Below are 21,572 nucleotides of genomic sequence, written 5' to 3'. Positions count from 1 at the left end.
TAACCCTATAATGTTTGTGTTGAGAATAAATGCATCAGATGAGACTTAAGCTGCAATTACACTGGAGGGACAGCAGGCGGTGCTGTCACATTTGTGTTTGTGTGTCTTACAGTCTGTGATGTATGTATATACTTGTTTGTTGTTGTTTCCTGTGTCTGAAGGTTACATGAAGGAGAAAGACAGATGCAGTGAAAAGTTATTACCTTGTTCTCATTACAAGTTCATGTTATGACCAGTTCCAGTTTATATAAAACCAATCATACCACAAAGACCTTTCCAGTGTGTGTCTACTGAATGAAGCTTGATACAGAAGGTGATCCTGACTGCGTGGGTAAAACTCACTTGCCAACAGGTTATGGGCCCAGACACAGACAAGAGGATCCCAGTTACCAGGAGTAAAGCTTACAAGGATTAAGGCACCAGAAACATCTCTGAGAGATCTGCAAAGCAACTGTGAGTAAACCCAGTATTACAGTATAACTCAAGGGGAATAGCAGATAAGCAGAAGAGATGGCAAGCAGCACAGATCTTAGACTTGCAGTAACCAAGCTGTCTAATGATAACTACCAACTGTGGAAATTTAAAGTTGAAATGCTGCTGACTAAAGATGATTTGTGGGAAGTCATAACTACAGACAGACCAAGTGATAATTACCAGGAATGGGACAAGAAGAACAGACAAGCACGTGCAACTATAGGCTTATTAGTTGAGGATGATCAATTAGTCCATTTAAATGGAGAAAACACTGCAAAGGGCATGTGGGAGACATTGCAGAAGCTACATGAAAGAAGCAGTTTAAACAGCAAATTATTCCTGCTAAGAAAACTGTACCAGATGAGACTTAGCAAAGGGCAGACTATGCAAGAGCATATAAGTAAATTGCTGGAAATGGTAGCAAAGCTCAGATCTATAGGAGAAGAGCTGAAATGCAGTCACATAGTAGCCATACTCCTGTGCAGTCTACCAGACACATACAGTGCACTGATAAATGCCTTGGAAACAAGACCTGAAACAGAACTCACACTAGACTTTGTGAAAAATAGGCTTATAGATGAATATCAGCGCAGGAAAGAAATCACACAGGATTGTATGGACAGTGACTCTGAAAAATCTCTCAAAGTTACAGACATCAGGGTGCATAACAAAGAAACAAGAGCATGTTTTAGATGTAAGAAAATCGGGCATTTAAAAAGACAGTGTTCCATATGGAAAGAAGAACAGCAGAAACTACTTTTAAAAGGGTCCAAGCAGAAAGTGAAAGCTGCACTCACAGATATATGCACAGATAAGTGGAATGGAACTTTTAAAGCGACAGTAACACATACAAACTTTAGTTGGTTCATAGATTCAGGAGCAACAAGTCACATGACAAGCGACAGAGATTTCTTCACCGAGATTGACACAAGTCATAGAGAAGCAATCTATCTTGCAGATGGTACCAATATCACTGCAGAAGGTAAAGGGCATGGTATGCTCATATGCTCCAGTACTAATGAAAGTGACAAAACAATACCAATTAAAGATGTACTATATGTTCCCAGATTGGAAGGCGGATTAATATCTGTAAAGTGCTTAACGGATAAAGGACTTACTGTTAAATTCCAAGACAAGATGTGTCTTATCCAGAATGGAACAGAAACAGTAGCCACAGCCAAAGCAGAGAAACACCTGTATCGCCTAGACACGACAGTACAACAGGTGAGATTAAGCACACACGAACACAACGACTGTATTCACATGTGGCACAGACGACTAGGACATAGGCATCCAGACAGCATTAAGGAACTACAAAAGAGAGGTCTAACGAAGGATCTCACAGTATCAGACTGTTCAACAACCATGAGGTGTGAATGCTGTATAAACGCCAAAGCCACAAGAATGACAGTTCCAAAACAAAGTGAGAACAGAGCCCAGAGACCTCTAGATCTCATACACAGCGACGTGTGTGGCCCAATGCAAGTACATACACCAAGCGGTAATAGATATATAGTGACTTTCACTGATGACTACTCCAGATACACAGTTACTTATCTCATCAAAAGCAAAGATGAAGTACTGGACAAGTTAAAGGATTATATAACAATGGCTACAAATAAATTTCAAAGAAATCCACTAGTGTTTCGTAGCGACAATGGAGGTGAATTCACAGGTCACAGAATAGAACACTTCCTGAGACAGCTCGGTATAGAGCACCACAAGACCGTACCCTATTCACCGGAACAGAATGGGGTAGCTGAAAGGAAGAATAGGACTCTGACAGAAATGATCAGATGCATGTTAACAGATTCAGGACTACCTGACAAATACTGGGGTGAAGCCGTAATGACAGCCACGTACTTACAAAACAGATTATTCTCAAGAACAGTGGAGAAAACACCATATGAGTTGTGGCATGGCAAGAAACCAAATGTGAAACACATAAGAGTCTTTGGATGTAAAGCATTTATGTACATTCCAGCAGAAAAACGAAGTAAACTGCAGAATCGCGCAGTAGAAGGAATCTTCGTTGGATACAGTGAATGTTCCAAAGGATACAGAATTCTGAACCCAAAGACAGATAAGATAACCATAAGCAACAGCGTGACCTTTGTGGAGGAACTAAGAAATGAAGTAATGATTCCAGCCGATCTGGATAAAGAAGACAACGCTGACTCTAGTGACACCACCACAACAGATACCATCAAAGAGGTTGAAGTCGGTCTGGAACCAATTACCAAAGGTATGGAAGAGTGCACAACAGGTGAAGTAAGGCGCTCGAGCAGAGAGAACAAAGGCAAACCACCAGTGCGTCTCTCATATAAAGCTAGCACCACTAGTATATGTGAACCCACATCCTGGGAAGAAATATCTAACTTACCAGAAAGGGAAGCTGAGAAATGGATAGAAGCAGCAAAAGAAGAAATTAAATCCATGCATGACAATCAGACATGGATACTAACAGAACTGCCATCAGGAAGGAAAACCATAGGCAGCAAATGGACATTCAAAGTTAAATACAACACAGATGGAAAAGTGGAGCGATACAAGGCCAGACTAGTAGCCAAAGGATACTCACAAAAATATGGAGAGGACTATGATGAGACATTTGCTCCAGTAGTAAAGCACACAACCATCAGGACATTGCTTACAGTAGCAGCCGCAAAGGATATGCAAGTAAGACACTTCGATGTAAAGACAGCGTTCTTACATGGCGAGCTAAAAGAGGATATTTACATGGAACAGCCACCGGGTTTCAAAGACCCTGAAAAACCAAACCTAGTGTGCAAGCTCCAGAAAAGTATATATGGTCTGAAGCAGGCGGCAAGAGCCTGGAACACAAAATTAAACGAAATCCTCATACAGGAAGACTTCGTGAGAAGCAAAGCAGATCCCTGCCTATATGTCAAGAAGATAACTGACAGGTGGATCTACCTGTTAATCTATGTGGACGATCTTCTAGTATGTTTCGAGCAAGAAGGGGATAAAGTGGAATTACTGCAGATCCTGAATAAGGAATTTGAAACAAAAGACCTAGGAAATATAACACACTATTTAGGTATCCAAATATCAAGAGAAGAAAATGGTGACTTTACCTTAAACCAGAAACAAAAGATACAGGAAGCCATTGAAGAGTTTGGGATGCAAGATGCAAAACCAGCAAGTACTCCCATGGAGACCAACTACATAAAGGAAATGTACAATGAAGGTACATCATTACCAGATAATCACCAATACAGAAAGGCAATAGGAAAATTGCTGTACATTGCCACTATTACCAGACCTGACATCGCTACAGCAGTATCAACTCTAAGCAGAAAGGTCTCCAAGCCAAGTCAGATGGACTGGAATGCTGTGAAAAGGGTAATACGTTATTTAAAGGGAACCATTAACTTAGTGCTTAATCTTCCAGCAAGCAGAAATTGTGATCTGATTGGATACGTGGATGCAGATTGGGCCGGAGACTCTAATGACAGAAAGTCTACAAGTGGACACATATTTCTACTTGGTGAAGGACCGATCAGTTGGACAAGTAGGAAGCAATCATGCGTTGCACTTTCTTCAACAGAAGCAGAGTATGTTTCAGCAGCTCAAGCAAGTCAAGAGCTAATATGGCTGAGACAATTGTTAGCTGATTTGGGACAGAAACAAGTAGAATCTACAAAAATCTTTGAAGATAATCAAGGATGTCTCGCATTAGCTCAAACAGAACGGGTAAATCCAAGGACCAAGCACATCGATGTGAAATACCATTTCTTGAAGGATCTACAGGAACAAGGTCTTCTTAACTTGGAATATTGCCCAACAGAAGAGATGACTGCAGACATTCTCACCAAGCCATTGGTTGGAGAAAGACATCACAGACTATCCAGAAAGATGGGTCTCGTGGATCAAGCCTCATCTGTTGAGAAGGGGTGTTGAGAATAAATGCATCAGATGAGACTTAAGCTGCAATTACACTGGAGGGACAGCAGGCGGTGCTGTCACATTTGTGTTTGTGTGTCTTACAGTCTGTGATGTATGTATATACTTGTTTGTTGTTGTTTCCTGTGTCTGAAGGTTACATGAAGGAGAAAGACAGATGCAGTGAAAAGTTATTACCTTGTTCTCATTACAAGTTCATGTTATGACCAGTTCCAGTTTATATAAAACCAATCATACCACAAAGACCTTTCCAGTGTGTGTCTACTGAATGAAGCTTGATACAGAAGGTGATCCTGACTGCGTGGGTAAAACTCACTTGCCAACAGTTTGTGTGTGTGTGCGTGGGTGTACATGTGGTGGGGATATAGTTTGTAAACTCCCCTGGGGCAGGGACCGATGTGAATGTTCACAAATGATCTGTACCGAGCATCGGAATATGTATGCACTATATAAATAACTGGTAATAAATAAATAATAAATTGATGTGTTAACATGTGGGATTGTGGAAATTGTCAGGGCTCCATGGCACATGAAGATATGAGGAGGGTAATAAAGAATTTTTAGGGGTGTGGATTCATGGGGCTGGGATGTGACCACATAATAGTACCAATTTGCATTACACCACACAGTTATGTCCATTATTCACAGTATGCCATTTAGACACACTGCACCAGGTAGAACCCCTTAGACACAATGCTCCTGGTGTAGGTAGACGCACTGCATAAAACTAAACTACTCCAGTGGGTTTTCGGTGTCCACCCTATACCCTTTGTACCCAGTGTCAGCCATGCCCCGACCCTCCCTTCTCCTGTGTCACACCCCCCCCCCCCTCCAGGGTTGGCTCACATACCAGTGCCCACTTGTGTTCCTGCTGCTCTCCTGACAGCGCGTCCCTTTTGACAGCTCTGTTGGTTTGACAGCCAACAGAACCTCACTGGATCAAAGGTCTGGTCACAGCACCGCCTGCCAAGCAGAGCACTGAGTCTAGGACACAGGGGGAAGGGCTGATCAGCATCATATCTTGAATAACAAGTACAAGTCAATCATTATGTATTACTGCTTATCACAATATTATATAATGGTGTACAGCTACAGTTTAGCAATTTTCATTCTTCAGCAAGAGTTTTATTTTTCGTAAAGGGACAAAAGTATATGGGTTATCTGTGCATGTGCATACTGAGCCTACCAGTAGGGAATCCTGTAATCCTCATTGCCAGGTAGAACTAACACTATCCTGAGATGGAATTAAGTAGTTTAATATCTTTTCACTGTTTATAGACTGAATCAAGTGACCATCACCATAAAGAATTATGGGACAATGTGAGATCTTTTTTTTTTCCTCTTAGCAAATTGGAAGAAGTGGAGAAGCTGGCATCCAATCAGTTAAAACATCCCTCCATGGACAGGCAATGTGGAGAAAGAAGTTCTTAGGAGAAGTGCCATGTTTTATATTATGATACCTTATACGAATATCTCATTGTGTTTGATTTGGTTGCTCTGTAAGGAAGTTGGCAATAGCCCCAATAAGTGTGCACAATAACATACACTGTACATGAAATGTACTGTACATACCTATTTTTCTTCTTCAACTGGTAAAACAGCTCTCTCAATACAAACCAATAGCCATTAGGCCTAAACACAAACATTTCCCACTTGGGCTAGTGATTTCCAATAACTGGCCTTAAGGGTTATAGAGAACCTGTAGTCAAACCATTTTTATAAGGTCATACAGTATAAATGCATGGGTTTGTTATGTGTCTTATTGATTGGAAATCCCTGGTTGTAGGAAGACACTTTGTTTACAGATAATAATGATATCAGTTAATTAGTGAGATCACATCTTTGGGCTGTTTTACAACCAGCAGAAGTGACCTGCAAAGCAATATGTATGTAGGAGATGGCAATGTCAAGGTGAGGTATATATAGAATTATTTTTCAAATGACCTTATATAATATAGATTTTTTTAACCCACAACTTCTTCAATCAATACAGTACGTGGACCTGTCTCAAGCCAACTTTAATTATACAATATATTTCCTATAACGAGCACCTGTTGCTTGCATATTATTGAGGTATCCAGTTTGTGTGCAGAAATATAAGAATGTCGCTTTTAAGTTCAATTACTGACATTCCTGTGTGCCTCAAGCATCTTGGGAATCGATAGACCAAATATTGGTTCATCTTAAATAGTAGTCTCCTCCACTCTGCATGGGTGATGATAGATCCCAAAAAGTCTAGAATTCTACTGGTGATTTAGAGAAATGTTGACATCGTAACACTTGCATGTTTGAATTCACATGAAAACAAATAGGCTAACATAAAATCACTACACAAAATGACTATAGTATTTACATATAGTAAAATATTTTCATGAAAGCATTTATTTAAAGACATCTGTGCAGAATAGTAATGGCGTACAGTTCAGCTGAGGTTAGAGAAGGTCTAAAAAAACAAAATAAGTATATTGGCTGAAATTGTTTATCTCAAGAAAATTAATGTTATTTTGTAGTGCACAATGACCTAAATGATAGAACATAATTTACAAATACCAAGGTACTTCAAAAGTGCTTCTGTTTTCGGAACAATAATAGTTGGCTCAGGCCAAGAGTTGGAGCAGAAAGGTAGGATGTAATGCAGTCCAAGATGCGTGATGCCTGCCGATCGCAGACAATTTTTAAAGGGGCAATTGTTGACAAGGCATGGTTTTGACTTGTAAATGATTGCCCTTTTAAAAATCCTCAGAGTTTGTTTGGCATCCCGCACGTCCGGCGATCTCGGCCTGCATTACATGCAAAATTTCACTTTGCAGAGTTAACTTAAAACAGGAGTAAGAGTTTGAGAGAGTATATTTATGGCAGGAGAAATGTACAACAGTTTTCACTTTATAAATAAGAACCAATTATGAGTCCTATACTTTTAATGGAATTATTTTCGGCCTTTATGATAAAAATTTAGTACACACAAAAGTGATCCATGCAAAAAGGATAGTCCTAATGACCCCTCAGTCCTATGATTAGTTTCCCAACTACGGTCATCAACAGGACATGTGTAATGGATTTCTGTTTTTAATTAGGTGGTATAATTAATGATTCTGCCAAATACCTCAGATAACATATCTGTGCATGATTAAATAGAGCCTCAAAATATGACCTTGTGTGGGGTATTTGAGGGCAAGAACTGAGAAACCTTAATTTATGCAATACCTTATACGAAAGGGTAGGTACAGTATTTCAGCACAAAATCTGAAAACATATGTAATGAAAGGAACGGTAATCTGGTATTTCTGATATAGGGCAGTATTCAATGAAAAAAATTCTCTGTGCATGGCGAGAGATTTTTTCTCTCGCCATGCACTCTCCGTGTTCCGGAGCCTTCTGCTCCCACTATTCAATGTATTTAAGACTCGCCGCCACTCGCGGCGAGTCTTAACCCCTGCAGCGGACGAGCGTCCGCGGCAGGGAGCTTTCAGGGAGCCGGGGGACGGAAGCAGCCAGAGAGATTAAAGTCTCCCTGGCTGCTCCAGAGGAATGTGGAAGGGAAGGTGGGCTCCACGGGACCCAGGCTGCCCCCCCTATAGCCAGCGGGGGACCCAGTATTCACTGCACCCGATCGTGCATATTAACGATCGGGTGCAGTGAATATATGAAAAAATAAATAAAAATATATATTTTTTTAAATTAAATATATATTCATGTGCTATAAGCACATGAATAAAAATAACATGCCCCTTCACAGAAAAAAAAACGGATTTTTTGACACCAAAATTAAAAAAAAAAAACCTTTTAGTTTAAAAGTTCACATTCCAGCTCTCCATCAAAAGATGGAGAATTTCTACACGGAGCGAGACGGCGAAAATCACTTAGAAAGACGGCGAATATTTCACATTGAATAGGGTGGTTCACTTTTGGAGAGCAAAATGCTCCGTCCAAGGCGAAAAAAGCAAAGATTCTCCATAAAACACAGAGAATTTTTCTCATTGAATACTGCCCATAGTGCATATATTTCTCCATGGACAGACTAGGGCTCTGCAACCACTCTGGCATTGTAGCATGTGACAAGGAGGAGTGGTCATGTCTCATGTCACACCACCGCAAACTGTATATAAATATGTATATGACCAGCAGCTCAGCAGAGAGCCTAAAGGCTTCATTACTAGGCTAGTCACTGTGCTAGACCCAGTCACTGTGCTGTAGGCCTGGCCCATCTGGCATTTGAGGGCCAGTCCTGCCCTGTTTGTCTCTGTAATGGGCAGTAACTTATTTACCATAACTAAATGAAAGGAATTACATGTTATTGTATCCTATATGTACTTTGCTGAATTTGGCACTGAAAAGGAAGCAAATGGTACAGTAGTATATAGAATAGGCAATGCAATGTCACAGTGGAGGTCCTGTTATCTGTCTCATCAATACAGGAGTCCAAAATCAAGACTGACACAGATGAGAAGGTGGAAGATAAAAACTCTTTTAGAACATGGTGGTACGCCACAAAAACATAACCCACAAGAAAGTTAAACAAGACAAACATCTACAGCCAATTTTGGCAACCCAAGGCTCTATGGCAAGGTTCAGCACCCAGGAGAGCCACAGGCTGCCTATCTATGGCCTACAGTGTATTTGCAATGATTCTGCCTGATACAAACAGTAAATATTGAACTGTCCAGGATATATGGTCAAATATGGTAAAAATTCCTGAATGTGTAAAAGCGCATTCTTGGTGAAGGTAAAAAAAAGTTGCATTTCAGAATATAGAAATATCCAGGCTGAATTGATGGTGCTCTTCTTGCCGTTCTCAGGAGATAAGAAATCCAAGCTTTCTTGCCCAGCTCCAAACTGTTTTTTGTTTAATTTAATCAAGAAGTCCTCCGTAGTGTTTATCAGTGCTCCGATCTGTATGTAGGAAAAGTGTCCGTTCGATGAAGTTTTTGTGGATTTGAGAGGTCTTCTCGGTGGTATCAAGTGGAGAAAGAAAACATAGCATTAGATGCTTTAATAATGCATAACAGACTTTACTATTTCATCATGTACAGATGGAGCCCGTCATCTTCGCTCGGCGCCTGCCAGAACGTCCCCTCTGGTGAGCGCCGGCGGACAATGACTCCATTGAACTGGGATGTGCATGCATCTCACACGCATGCGTGTCCCAGTCTCTTGGTGGAGGGGCAGGGGCATCCTGCCCGTCTCCGCTTCATCCCCTGCAAAGATGAGACCTGCTACATCATTTATCATAATAAATGTTGTATATAATGTACCCCATGACAACTATATACAGTAGGGGTATATTTACAAAGATGGGCGTTCTTTTGAACTGCCCATAACAACAACCCATCTCAGTAAATTTACCATATAGATTCCATTGCAGTTTAGCTACAGGTCAAATAACCTTCAAATTTTCAAAACTGTTCATAAATCATACTTCCCTTCTGATGAAACCGCTACTGTTCTACAGCGGAGAAACGCGTCAAGGATTATTTGCAAGGCACTGACTACCTTGCCAGCTCTCTGCCCAGACTGCCTGTCACCACGAGCAGCCGCTCTGAATTTCTATCATCGCGATCCAGCATAAGTGGACCTCGCACCTGCCAAACTTGGAAGCCTTAAACGGAGCACCTGGAAACATCCATAAGGTCAGTGCGGGCTCACTCCCTGCTCAATCCATCGGCGGCCCGCCGTTCACGGCTGACCGTCCAAGCGGGTTGTAGTTTGAGCCGCACGGAAGAACCACCATCTCCCGGCAACCGCAGGTTTATAAGAGGCTATTTCTACTAAAACTACAGAGGTAGTATGAGCACGAATTCTTTTGGGGGTCCCTCATCATCCTAAAAATTGGGAAAACCCCTTGTCATTGGACATCTAAGTGACACGCTATTCTTTGTCATTTCACCACAAATGAACTGACACTTATTCAAAAGAATTTATTTGATGTGATATCACCGCATAGAGCTATGTCTCTTCAATAAATCAGGCATTTGTTTGGAGCTGAGTCTGACCTACTGAAGACTAATCTTGATCATTTCCCCATTTTTATAAGGAGCATAATTTATTATATTGTTGTTATTGTTTTTATATGTAATTGATTTTTATATTTAGTAAAATATTTTCTATTGATCAAAAATTCCTCAGGTGTGTGGCGCTCTCTATTTTTTCACCTTCATTTATATATATACGAATATAGATTTATCTTATTCATCTAATTATTGTGAAAAAAACCCTCTCTCCTCTTGCTACTATAGGCAATCTCCAGAATTGCATTTGGGAGCAGCCATAATATTTGATCCTCTAAATACCTTTATGTGTATATATAGATAAAAAGGTGGAGCAATTTTCTAATTATTTGCGCCTGATTGTTTCTGTTGTTTCATAAATCATACTTGCCTACTTTTGAAAACTAGTTTCAGGGAGATGATAGTTGGTAGCAGAATTTTATGCTCCACCTAAAGGGTGTGTCTAGTTCCATATATGGAGAGATTGTGAATGTGGCACCTAGAAGCGTGGATTTTTAATGCTACATCTGAGAGAAATCTAGTAAAATGACTGATATCCAACTGTAAATTTCCCCAAAGCAGTTCGTAAGAGCTACTATACTTGGTAAAGTGCTGGGAAATGGTGCTGATGATTCTATGTAAATGTATCTGTCTCTCATTCCTTTCCCCCAAAAAAATGTAACAGTGTAATGTGGGCTAGGTGAAATGAGGGAGATTGCTAGACTAATGAGGGAGATCGGGAGATTGCTGCTATTTCAGGGAGTCTCCTGCAGAATGCAGGAGGGTAGGCAGCTTTGTCATAAATTGGTCTCATTCTGCATTAGGATACAACATTTTACTTGTTCCCTCATTGGAGTTAGGTATAAGCAGAAGTCTCGGCATTGTATTACTTGAAGTTTGTACCTTCTTCTAAATAGCCTCTTTCGTTTGTAGAAAGAAACCAAAATAAAAAAAATAGGAATTAAAGAAACATTTGGCGTAAACAGTAAAGTTTAAAGAGACAAGTGAATAATGTTGGATAATTGCTAGCCAAATCTATTTTCTTCCCAGGAGGTAATTATAAATTCAAATAACGTAACCAAGTAAATTAGACCCAATCTGCGGGGAATCAATAACATGCCCACAACTTACGCCAAATAATTGAGATTGATGCAAATAATTTAGCAATGTATTCGTGACCAATATAATTTTTCATTCTTTTATTTTATGGTTAATTTAATTATAATACCTTATTTCCATGTGGGCCTACTGCAGGCTTCTTAATATGTAAACTGATTCATTTTTTCATTAGTAGAGGGGTTATTAATAATTCCCTGTACATATTAATGATAGAATGTGAGTGTTTTATGAACACGTTTCACGTTATACACCAATTTCTCAGAAAGAGTGGGACTATACAAGTGTTGCGTAAGTGGCTGCAGTGTGAATTGTGAATTGTTCTGCATTTGCCTACGGGGGGGGGGGGGGGGGGGCAAATGCAGAACAATTATTCTGCAATCATTTAAAAGGTAAAACCACCTTGGTTATACCTTTTTGGCAGCTCCACTTCCTCCTCCGCCTCCAAATATGTGTAACTTTGGCAACACTCACCACCGAATGAAAACATTCCGGCGCCCCTATGTCCAGCTGCACAGTTACTTGCTTTTTTTCACTTTACACCTACGTCAGAATAATGCCCATAGTCTTCTCCGTGTACGATTTAAATGTTGGCTTACCTGCGCAAGGGGCAGCCACAAATTGTGCAGTTTGCCATTGTGGAATAAAGCTACTCTTATAGGGGAATATGCACATAGGCGAATCTAGGGGGTGGTCCGGGGGTGCACCAGACCACCCATTGGCCCATTTTGTAGCTGAGGTATGGTTTTTTTAACAAGCCCAGCCCCGTGTCTCTAGCCCCCTGGGAACCGGAGATACTGCCAGGCAAAGCTGGAACGTTTTCCCTATAGGATAACATGGGACCCGCTAATTCCGACCCCCACCCAGTTCAACGGCTGCCAGTTCCCCCTTCGGCATCACTGAAGCTCGAGGTTGATCTCAGTCGAACCCAAATCGCTGGGCCTTCAATCTGATACCAGGCTGGATCCATATGGGTTAATTGGTTCCAGGGATATTGAGGTTAAACCATTTTTTTTTTAATTTCTTAAATGTAATTTTATGACTGTTTTTGTTCTTTGAGGGCAGATTTCTCTGGAACCAAACAGCCCAGTTTCACGGGACCAAAATCATTCGAAGCCAACTCAAAAGTTCTTCAATATGATACTGGTCTCATGTAAATGGGTCAGTTGGTTCCGAAGATATAGCTGGTTGGTTAAAGGGGGGCCAGGGAGAAGGGAGTGGTTGTCTCTCCCCCTCACACCAGAAAATGCAGGGACTAGGCTGGTGTATAAGGGGTCAGCCTGGGAATGTCCCTGCATGATCCTGGGACCATATTCCCGGGTAAATCCCTGCATTTTCTGTTGTGAAAGGGGTAATACTTCAAACAGCCGTGACCTGCAGTGCTCTGAAAACAGCCGGGAAGCCCTCTGCTCTCTGTCCAGCTGTCAATGACAGTCACCCCTGCAGCTTCCGCTCCAATTCTTTTCCCCGTTTTCACCTCTGCCTGCCTCCCCTTTAATCATGTGGTGCCGGTGCTCGGCGTGCTCCCCCGACGTCACGCACAACAACAGCGCGCACAATATTTGAAATGTCCACTCGGCTAGAGGGGACACCAGAAGGGGAGTGGGAGCGTGCTCTGCGCTGCGCTCTGCTCCTCTCCCCATAGAAGCAGCTGCACCGCTCTCCATCTCTCACTGCAGCAGCAGCGAAGGCTCATATAAAAATTTACAGTAAGTGCCACTTTTGGGGGCATTGCTTAAGGGATGCTACAAGTGGCGGTATGTGGGGGCATTACGCATAATGTGTGGCTTAATGTGTAAGGGGCATTACGGTGTACAGCATCATGTGTAAGGGGCATTATGTGTGCAGCATCATGTGTAAGGGGCATTATGTGTGCAACATCATGTGTAAGGGACATTATGTGTGCAGCATCATGTGTAATGGGTACTATGGTGCGCGGCATCATGTGTAATGGGTACTATGGTGCCATCAAGCAAGAACCCCCTAGCAATGAGCACGTAGGTAAGCAGCACTTATGTGGCAAATATGTAATGGGCATTACGGTTTGTTATATAGTATGTAATGGGCATCATGATGTGTGACACAATGTGTAATGGGCATTATGGTGTGTGGCCTTATGTGTAATTGGCATTATGGCGTGTGGCTTTATGTGTAATGGGTATTACGGAGTTTGCTAAAATGTGTAATGGGCATTACTGTGTATGGTCTAAAAAGTGTAATACCACACCCCTTTTTGTGATGCCATGCCTCCTTCCCATGAGGCCACGCCCCCTTTTGCTGCGCGGCTACGCTGCGCAAAGGACCCCCTGCTATTATGTCTAGATCTGGGACAACCCATTACCATAATTCTAGATTTGCATATGAATATGCATACCTCCCAACTGTGCCAATCTTTGTGGAACAGTAATTTTTTGTGGGACACAAGGCTTCTATTCATGCGCTTACAGATTGCTGGGCATTTCCCCATAATGATAAAAATTGGGGCATGGCTAATGATAGCGGCAATCACACAAAGCCACACCTCTTTTGCCAAGGCCACGTTCCATTTCTGGGCTCTGATGTGGCTATGCCATGTAGGAGTCTGGATTCTTGGAGTCTTTATTTTGGGAGGTATATGATACAGATACAGCTATCCTCATTTAGCCCTTTAATACGATTAAGTGGACCAGAGCTGTCGGACTTAATCCCATTCTTATCACCTACTGTATTTTTCTATGTATTGTATTGCAGCTGAGAACAATAGGCCTTGGCTCACCATGGCTCACCATGGCAATGCATAGAAGGCTAGCTGAAGAAGGATCCATATGTACGTGTTCCTTTACCTGACAAAGTTGCTCTATTTTTATCTGCATACTATAAGTGATAATATTGGCGCCATAGGAGAATTGAATCTACTGTATCTGACTGCCTAGTTAATACTTATTATGGTGAGTCACTCTTTATATTAACATAGGCAGAGTACTAATGGCATCCCACTGGTCAAAAGCATCAGTGGGTTTAATTGCTGAATGTAGGTCAGCAACTCCAATAATACAAGCTGAACTGCAGCAGGACTCAGGTAACATCAGGAACTGCACATTGTCAAGAAATAATTCAGTTCCGTCAGAGGATGCATTAGTAATGAGAATCACTGGCCACTGCTGCAGTCATAAGAACCCAGTACGTTTCTTTTTTTTTTTCTTTTTCAGTTTTAATGAGCATAAAAATTATTCACGATGAGAGGTTGAATTAATTGTATGCAGTGAGATTGACGGTGCTGTCATTTCTTATAATTACCAAATGGTTCTTATGTAGCATACATTTATTGTACAGTCATTTTCCTAGTATGTTATATGTATGCTAATAATATGTGATCTGCTACTTGGTAAATAGCATTAATCATAAGTCATCATAAATCACTATGACTAAAGCTCCTTTTTTTCTTTTTTATCTTGCGCTGCACAACTGTGTTAAAGGGAAAGCGTTTTACTCCCATCTTAGTACAGGGCACTGATCACATTGACGAGTTTTAAGACTTAAATAACAAGCATGTTTAAAAATGCCATTGGAAGGAACTATTTTATGGCAAGAAACAATATATACAGTATAAGAAAGAAACCAGTGACATCTCTAAGACATGAGACATCTCTAGGGATAGGCTGGAACAGAGCATAGCTCCTGCACTACAGCCCACCTTTGCTCCCACTGCCTGCTGCCTCCGCAGCTACTGTGTTCATGGCCTTGCCACAAGCACCTGCCTTTCTGGGGGGCTGCCGGCTCCCCATAGAGGGATCACAAGGACTTTTTCACCCTCCAACTTCATAGTGTTCATCCAGCTAGATGATATATACGCTGTGCTTGCTCATAGACTCTCGTTCTCTTCGCACAGCTAGTCATGTGTTCATGCTGCCTGTACTAAGAACACTCTAGGCAAAACTGCAACCTACTGACCCCTTCCCCCTTAACATCACACTGCCACAAATAGCGAATTTCTAGCCCCTGAAGTGAAAGCGCTTACGTGGCATCTTAGAAGATCCATAGCGCCACCTTCATTAAGTACAACAAGGATATCACTGAAGACTTAGTAGCACCCCCAGATCCTATCATGCAAGGCCTAAAGCAAAACCGGCCATGACTAAGAGCTTTGTCAGTTCATGGGGGTAATGTCTGCCCCTCTCTATGGTGTGCACTGGCCTGCTTGGTCCAGATTTTGGGAGCAAATTACTGAATTACAAATGACATTTGCTCCCATCCAGTACCAGATTTGTATTCCGTCCAATCAACTAGTTGGATGGTTGGATGAAAGTTGGTTTAGTGCATGGCCAGCGCTAGCCACAGTACGATTGACATACTGCGGCATTTGAGGGGCCAATGTGAGGCAATACACACATTAACACTAAACAGTCCTCTTACCTTGCAGGCTGTATAGCTGACCTGTACTGTGCTGTCTTGTAATATGCTGCCAATATGCACTGCGTGGCAGTGGAACCATGGTATTAAGAGATACTGTCCTTTCACTCATCCTCATTTGAAGCTGTAACATACATAAAAAATATATAATTACCATGAACAATGGGTAAGTGGTAAAATGTGGATATCTGCTTCCTTTCTTTGCCATCATAAAAGCATGGCACATACAGTATCTTGTATCAGGCAACCCTGTTCTCAGTTACACAAGGAAATAATATCCTGAATTACTGTACAACATTCTCTACAACATCCTAGAAAGTGATACACAGAATCTGATTGGGTAACATTACCTCTTTTCATTTTTAGAAGTTTTAGTAAATTTTATGTGTTCTGACTAGTAAACCTGATCTTAAAATTAATAATAATAATGATGATAAAAATAACAATCATTATCAATATAATTTACAACAAAACAGAACCGTATTTGTTACATGTATACCAGCACACATTGCCATTACAAATGGTCATTAGGAAAATATAAAAAAAGACTAATCGTGTAATTGTTAAACACACAAGTTCCTGCATGGCAAAACATTCTTAAATTCCTTCTGTTTCTTATTCAGTATTGTTCTACATTATGGACCTTGTTCTGGTCCACACGCAATGCTGCAAAATTTGCAGTGTTGCTTGTGGACTATATGAGTGTGGACTAAATGCTAGGTGCGAGCGGGACAACAAAAATGTAGTTTGCTGTGTCTGTTCGCACCCTGCATCTGCGCATGCGCAGAAATGTGTCTGTCGGTCCTCCGTGTAAACGCACGGGGCACCGAGGAAATGAGAATAACCCCTTATGTGTGTGTAAATACAACTCATTTCTTATACAGAGAAAAACAGCTGTCTTTTACAATTATACCAGTTCAGTCATTGCACAATCAAGAGATTTCAGTAACTTTTCTTAGGTAGATTAGGCGCTGTCCATTTCAGCACCATGGAGAGCATGGTATGAACTCTGCATTATATGAACACACTGGGACATTTACCAATAAATTGACCACTCTCTGTTTACCACAACCGCAGGTATGGAGACAGAATGTACATTATACTTTGTGTATCAGCTTTGGGATAGGTTGTGCAAAAACATCAAGGGTGACATGTAGTAGGATATTATTTTTGGTAAGGTTCCAAATCGAACTAAGTCGCACGTTTGAGAGATAATGTAAAACAAATTGTTTTTTGTGATCGGGTGCGCATACACAAAAGCAGATTATCAACAGTTAAGGTGACATTCAATAATTACCTAACATAGGACATATGACAGAAAAAAGTGAAACTGTAGAATTAGCGCTAATGGTGTCAACACCATTAGCGCTAATTCTACAGTTTCACTTTTTTCTGTCATAAGTCGCATGTTTGAAAATTTTATTTTTTACCCAAAACCGCAAATATATTTAAATGTGGTTTCAGGGGTAGAAATGGAATTCGCATTCAATTTCTACAAATTTTGGTAACAGATAGGTGCAATTTTTTACACATGAGCCCCAGACTCATTGAATCATGAATATAAAGTGTAAAAGGGGTGTTTAATAATGAGACTCACACCCAGAAATGTATACATTTATATACACATTCTTTTTGCAGGTGAAGTACCTGACCCCATGGGTCTGTATAAAGCAATGTGTTTATATTTATTTTTTACACACATCAGCCCAGCGTCCACCGCCCTGGGATGCTGGGGACAATGGGGGGTTCTGACTCCCCCAAGGACCCCGTCCAGGGCTGATCAGCCATAGTGCTCATGGTTAGGCTGGGGGTCCTTGTATAAATAGTGTCCCCTGGCTCCAGCATGACACTGGCTGTTGTTCCAAAATACAGGGGACACCCAGTTTTTTTGTCCCCCATATTTCTGTAACCAGGACTTGTCCAAGAGCACAGGTCTGGTTTTAAGAATTACGGTGGACCCCTATGCTTTTTGTCCCCCATATTTTTGGGGGCTGGTTTGGCTCAGGAGGGGTGTATTTGTTTTGCGATTTTTGTATGATGTAATGTGCAACACATCTGACCACCCCACCCCGCCCAACCCGATGCACATGGGACCGCGCATTGGGTCAGAGGGGATGTTAAACACATCCAATTTGGGCCGATTTCTTGGCTTGATCCGTCTGGATTGGACAAAATCAACCCAAATTGGAAAAGTGTATGGGCACTTTAAGTTTTTAATTTTAATTGGACAACCACGCAATGTCTTCAAAAAGTTAAGGAAAAACAATAATTATCAATAAAGAAAATAATACTATTATAAAAGGAAAAATGTAAGCTTTGTCTTATTCTCCAAAAACTAATTTTGACAAATCATTTAAAATGTATGTACACGTTTGCTGTCCCACAATACAAAGCCATTTTGTAACATCACCTTAGGAGGTGCTAGAGATCAAAGGAGAAATTTACTAAGATGGGTGATAAGTGAATAGATAAGTACTGTTTCACATGGCATGTTGCTATTGGCAACCAATCAGATACTATTATCCTCTAGAAGGTGCTAAATTAATAATAATTAAATTCTGATTGGTTTCCCATAGCAACATCCCATGTGAAATAGAACTTATTTTAGTAAATATCCCCTTACAGTCACTATTTCAACTGAACATTTCAACCTAGACCTGTAGTTCTGCAATGGTTTGCATTTCAAAAGCCCACAGTTGGAGGAGGATATGAAAGCGTTATAACTTATAATGGATCTACCACCATCGGTTCATTGTCACTATTTACTGCATTTTACAATGTTGCAAGACCACACTGTAAATCAAAAATCATGTGAAGATGTCAAATAAGAGTATACAGTATTAGGAGTATAATACTAGTTAACCTACGACTAAAAAAAAAAAACCCATACACTGTATCTTTCAAGTTGAAGTACAGTAACTAATTTGATGACTGCTGGGTAAGCTTGTAAGCTTTCACATGCAATTGAATGAATATTGCTCATTGCTGGTGCTCCAGTAAATTCACATGAAATTACCGCAAGACAGTTAAGGTGCCCATACACTGTACAATTCTCAATTTGCATGCAATGCGATTCGATCTAGATTGAGCTGTTCGATGGTATGTGCGTGGGAACACACATCTCATTGCACACGGCAATTGTACCCTGTATGGGCACCTTCCCTTTAAGTTACTGTACATCTGCTTGTTGAGGTCTAAATTATGCCAGAATGAGACATATACTGTATATATATATATATATATATATATATATATATATATATATATATAAAACATTATAAACTATACAATCGTCTGATACCATACAACACAGGTTTAGAATGCCAAAAGTATTTCCATTACTTCAGATATGTACGTTGGCATATAAACACAATGTTCCAATGGGCTGTAATTAGCCTTAATGAAAAAAATTGAATCTTAATTAACAGAACACATCACCAAGATACAGAATTGTCAAAGAGTGGAAAATATTGATGGCAAGAAAAGTGGATTATTTCCACATTATAAAACAGAATGGGTTTAGTTAGACAATTAAGGATTGTATTAAGTGCACTGCAAATGTAATTACTTTAGTCTCTAGTACATTGAGTTATTTCTCATTTTATTTATTTTCACATGAAAGCTTTCCCCAAACAAAGGGGGGAGATATATCAAACATTGGAAAGATAGTGGAGAGAGATAACAGCAAATCTGCTTTCATAGATGATGTATGAGCTGATTGGTTGGTATTTTAGCACTCTCCACTTGGTTTCTCCCTAAGGTTTGCCCATGAAGGTGAGCTTGCTAGAAAACTTCAGTTGTGTCTAGCGTTTTATCATATCATTTCATCACTTGAGTGGTATGCCTGGAAATTTGCCAGATTCAGCTGCGTTGCCGCAGAGGGCTGTCCAGGAAAACATCCGGGTATACCACTAAAATTAAGGTGTGCACCAGTGGTGTACAGGTGTGCACCACTGGTGCATCACCTGTCCGAGCACTCCCCCCCCCCCCCCCCCCAGTGGCTGCTCTGCTCTCCCCTCCCACCAATCCCCCTCACCTCTCACCTCCGGCGATTGTACGCCAGAGCAAACTCCCCTGCCTCCGCCGCCATTATTTCTAGCAACAAGCAGGTGGCAGGCTCGGGGATGTTCGGCACGGCTCGGGGGGACTCGGTATTTCGGGCGCCCGAGTCCTCCCGAGCCGCCCCAAACATCCCCGAGCCTGCCACCTATTATGATCGGTGGCTGGGGCAGGGGCAGGTCACAGGAGCTCCGGCAAATGGCTCCAAAGTAGAGATGAGGGGGAGGTGGAGCGGCAGGAGGGGGGAGAGATGAGGGGGGTGGCCCACAGCTCTGTGGTGGGTTTTGCTGGGGCAGGACAAACCTGCCCTGCTAGGTTTGTCCTGCCCCAGCAAAACCCATCACTCAAAGGGGTTAACCCTTTGAGTGCCAAGGGAATTTGTCAAAACAGGTGTGAAAATTGGCAAGCAAATATTTTTATTTATCATAACGATCTGTAATGTTTACCCCAGATACTGTAGGAAAAATAATCTTTTTTTACACAACATTTTTATTTGTATTTATATAACAAATGTGAGCAACGCTAGCAGTTTTAGCGGATATTTTGCACATCTCACACAGAAATGTTGGCAATCAAAGGGTTAAGAAACTGGATGCAAAGTGAAGCCTATGCTATTCACTTAACAATATATGGATAATCTCTTGAGAGCTTGGATCTCATAATGTGAGCGAAAGGAACGCCCATTCTAAGTACTTCTAATAAGAGCTATTGGGCACAGTCAGTAGCAAAGTATAGTGGCATGCTGTAATATATATATATATATATATATATATATATATATATATATATATATATATATATATATTTGTTGCGAGTATTGGATGTGTGATTTTAGGATGTACTGTAGGTAACATCATTTCAGCTTCAGACTAAAGCTGGGAAAATACTACCCAAAGGGTTCTGTCCAGTCTGATAAATGCTCTGACCCAACAGAGCGATTATCAGATCAGTGTGCATCCATATACACTGAGCATGTCTTGCCCAGTGTGCACTTACTTTTAATCTCTACAGTAGGACAAGAAACATGTTATATTGTGCTCCTAATCTGACCATCTGCTGAACTTTTTAAGCCATATATCGCCTTCAAACGCTCTAACACACCTGCATACACACTATCCAATTATCGGACCAATCAACCATACAACTCAGCCATACAACTGGATAGTGTACACCCTGCTTAAGAATTTATTAAATCTTATCTGCTGAATTTTATATGTTGGGATCATGAAATCTATAGTACTCCACCCCCTTATTATTATTATTATTATAATTTTATTTATAAGGCGCCACAAGTGTTTCGCAGCGCCGTACAAAGGAACAATACAGGGAGACAAAAACTTGGCATAACATTGAATAAATAACAAAAATACAGTACAAGTAAAGAGCGCCACAGTTCAATACACATTACAGCTTAAATGTAAGTAGTGAGGACCCAATCAACATACAACTAGAGGCTTGAGGCCAATGATGGAGATGAGTATGAAGATGGTCACTGAGTGTTGGAGTAAAGGAGAGCTGTGAGTGAAATGTGAAGAGAAGTGGGCTTTGACAACAGGAGGGAAGAGGGCCCTACTCGGAGGAGCTTACAATCTAGTAGGAAGGGGAGACAGACAGATTACAAGA

The 21,572-nt window shown here is 41.0% G+C and overlaps 1 protein-coding gene across 2 annotated transcripts in view; it reads right to left on the bottom strand.

The window, feature by feature from the left end:
- Nucleotides 1–6,765: 6,765 nt before the first annotated feature.
- The window catches only part of DOK5 (docking protein 5), a 150,605-nt gene continuing 135,798 nt past the window's right edge, over nt 6,766–21,572 (bottom strand). For both annotated transcript variants that reach the window (XM_083146526.1, XM_083146525.1), the window contains exons 7-8: nt 15,894–16,014; nt 6,766–9,343 (exon numbers count right to left, since the gene is read on the bottom strand). In XM_083146526.1, the coding sequence (XP_083002652.1) occupies nt 9,279–9,343; nt 15,894–16,014 (186 nt within the window). In that variant the 3' untranslated portion in view covers nt 6,766–9,278. The remainder of the gene's footprint in view (nt 9,344–15,893; nt 16,015–21,572) is intronic.

This window comes from Crinia signifera, chromosome 6, assembly GCF_055691185.1.
Source record: "Crinia signifera chromosome 6, ASM5569118v1, whole genome shotgun sequence".
Classification (NCBI taxonomy): Eukaryota; Metazoa; Chordata; class Amphibia; order Anura; family Myobatrachidae; genus Crinia; species Crinia signifera.
Note: the sequence above shows the minus strand (reverse complement) of the source record. Positions and strands in the feature narration are given on the sequence as shown.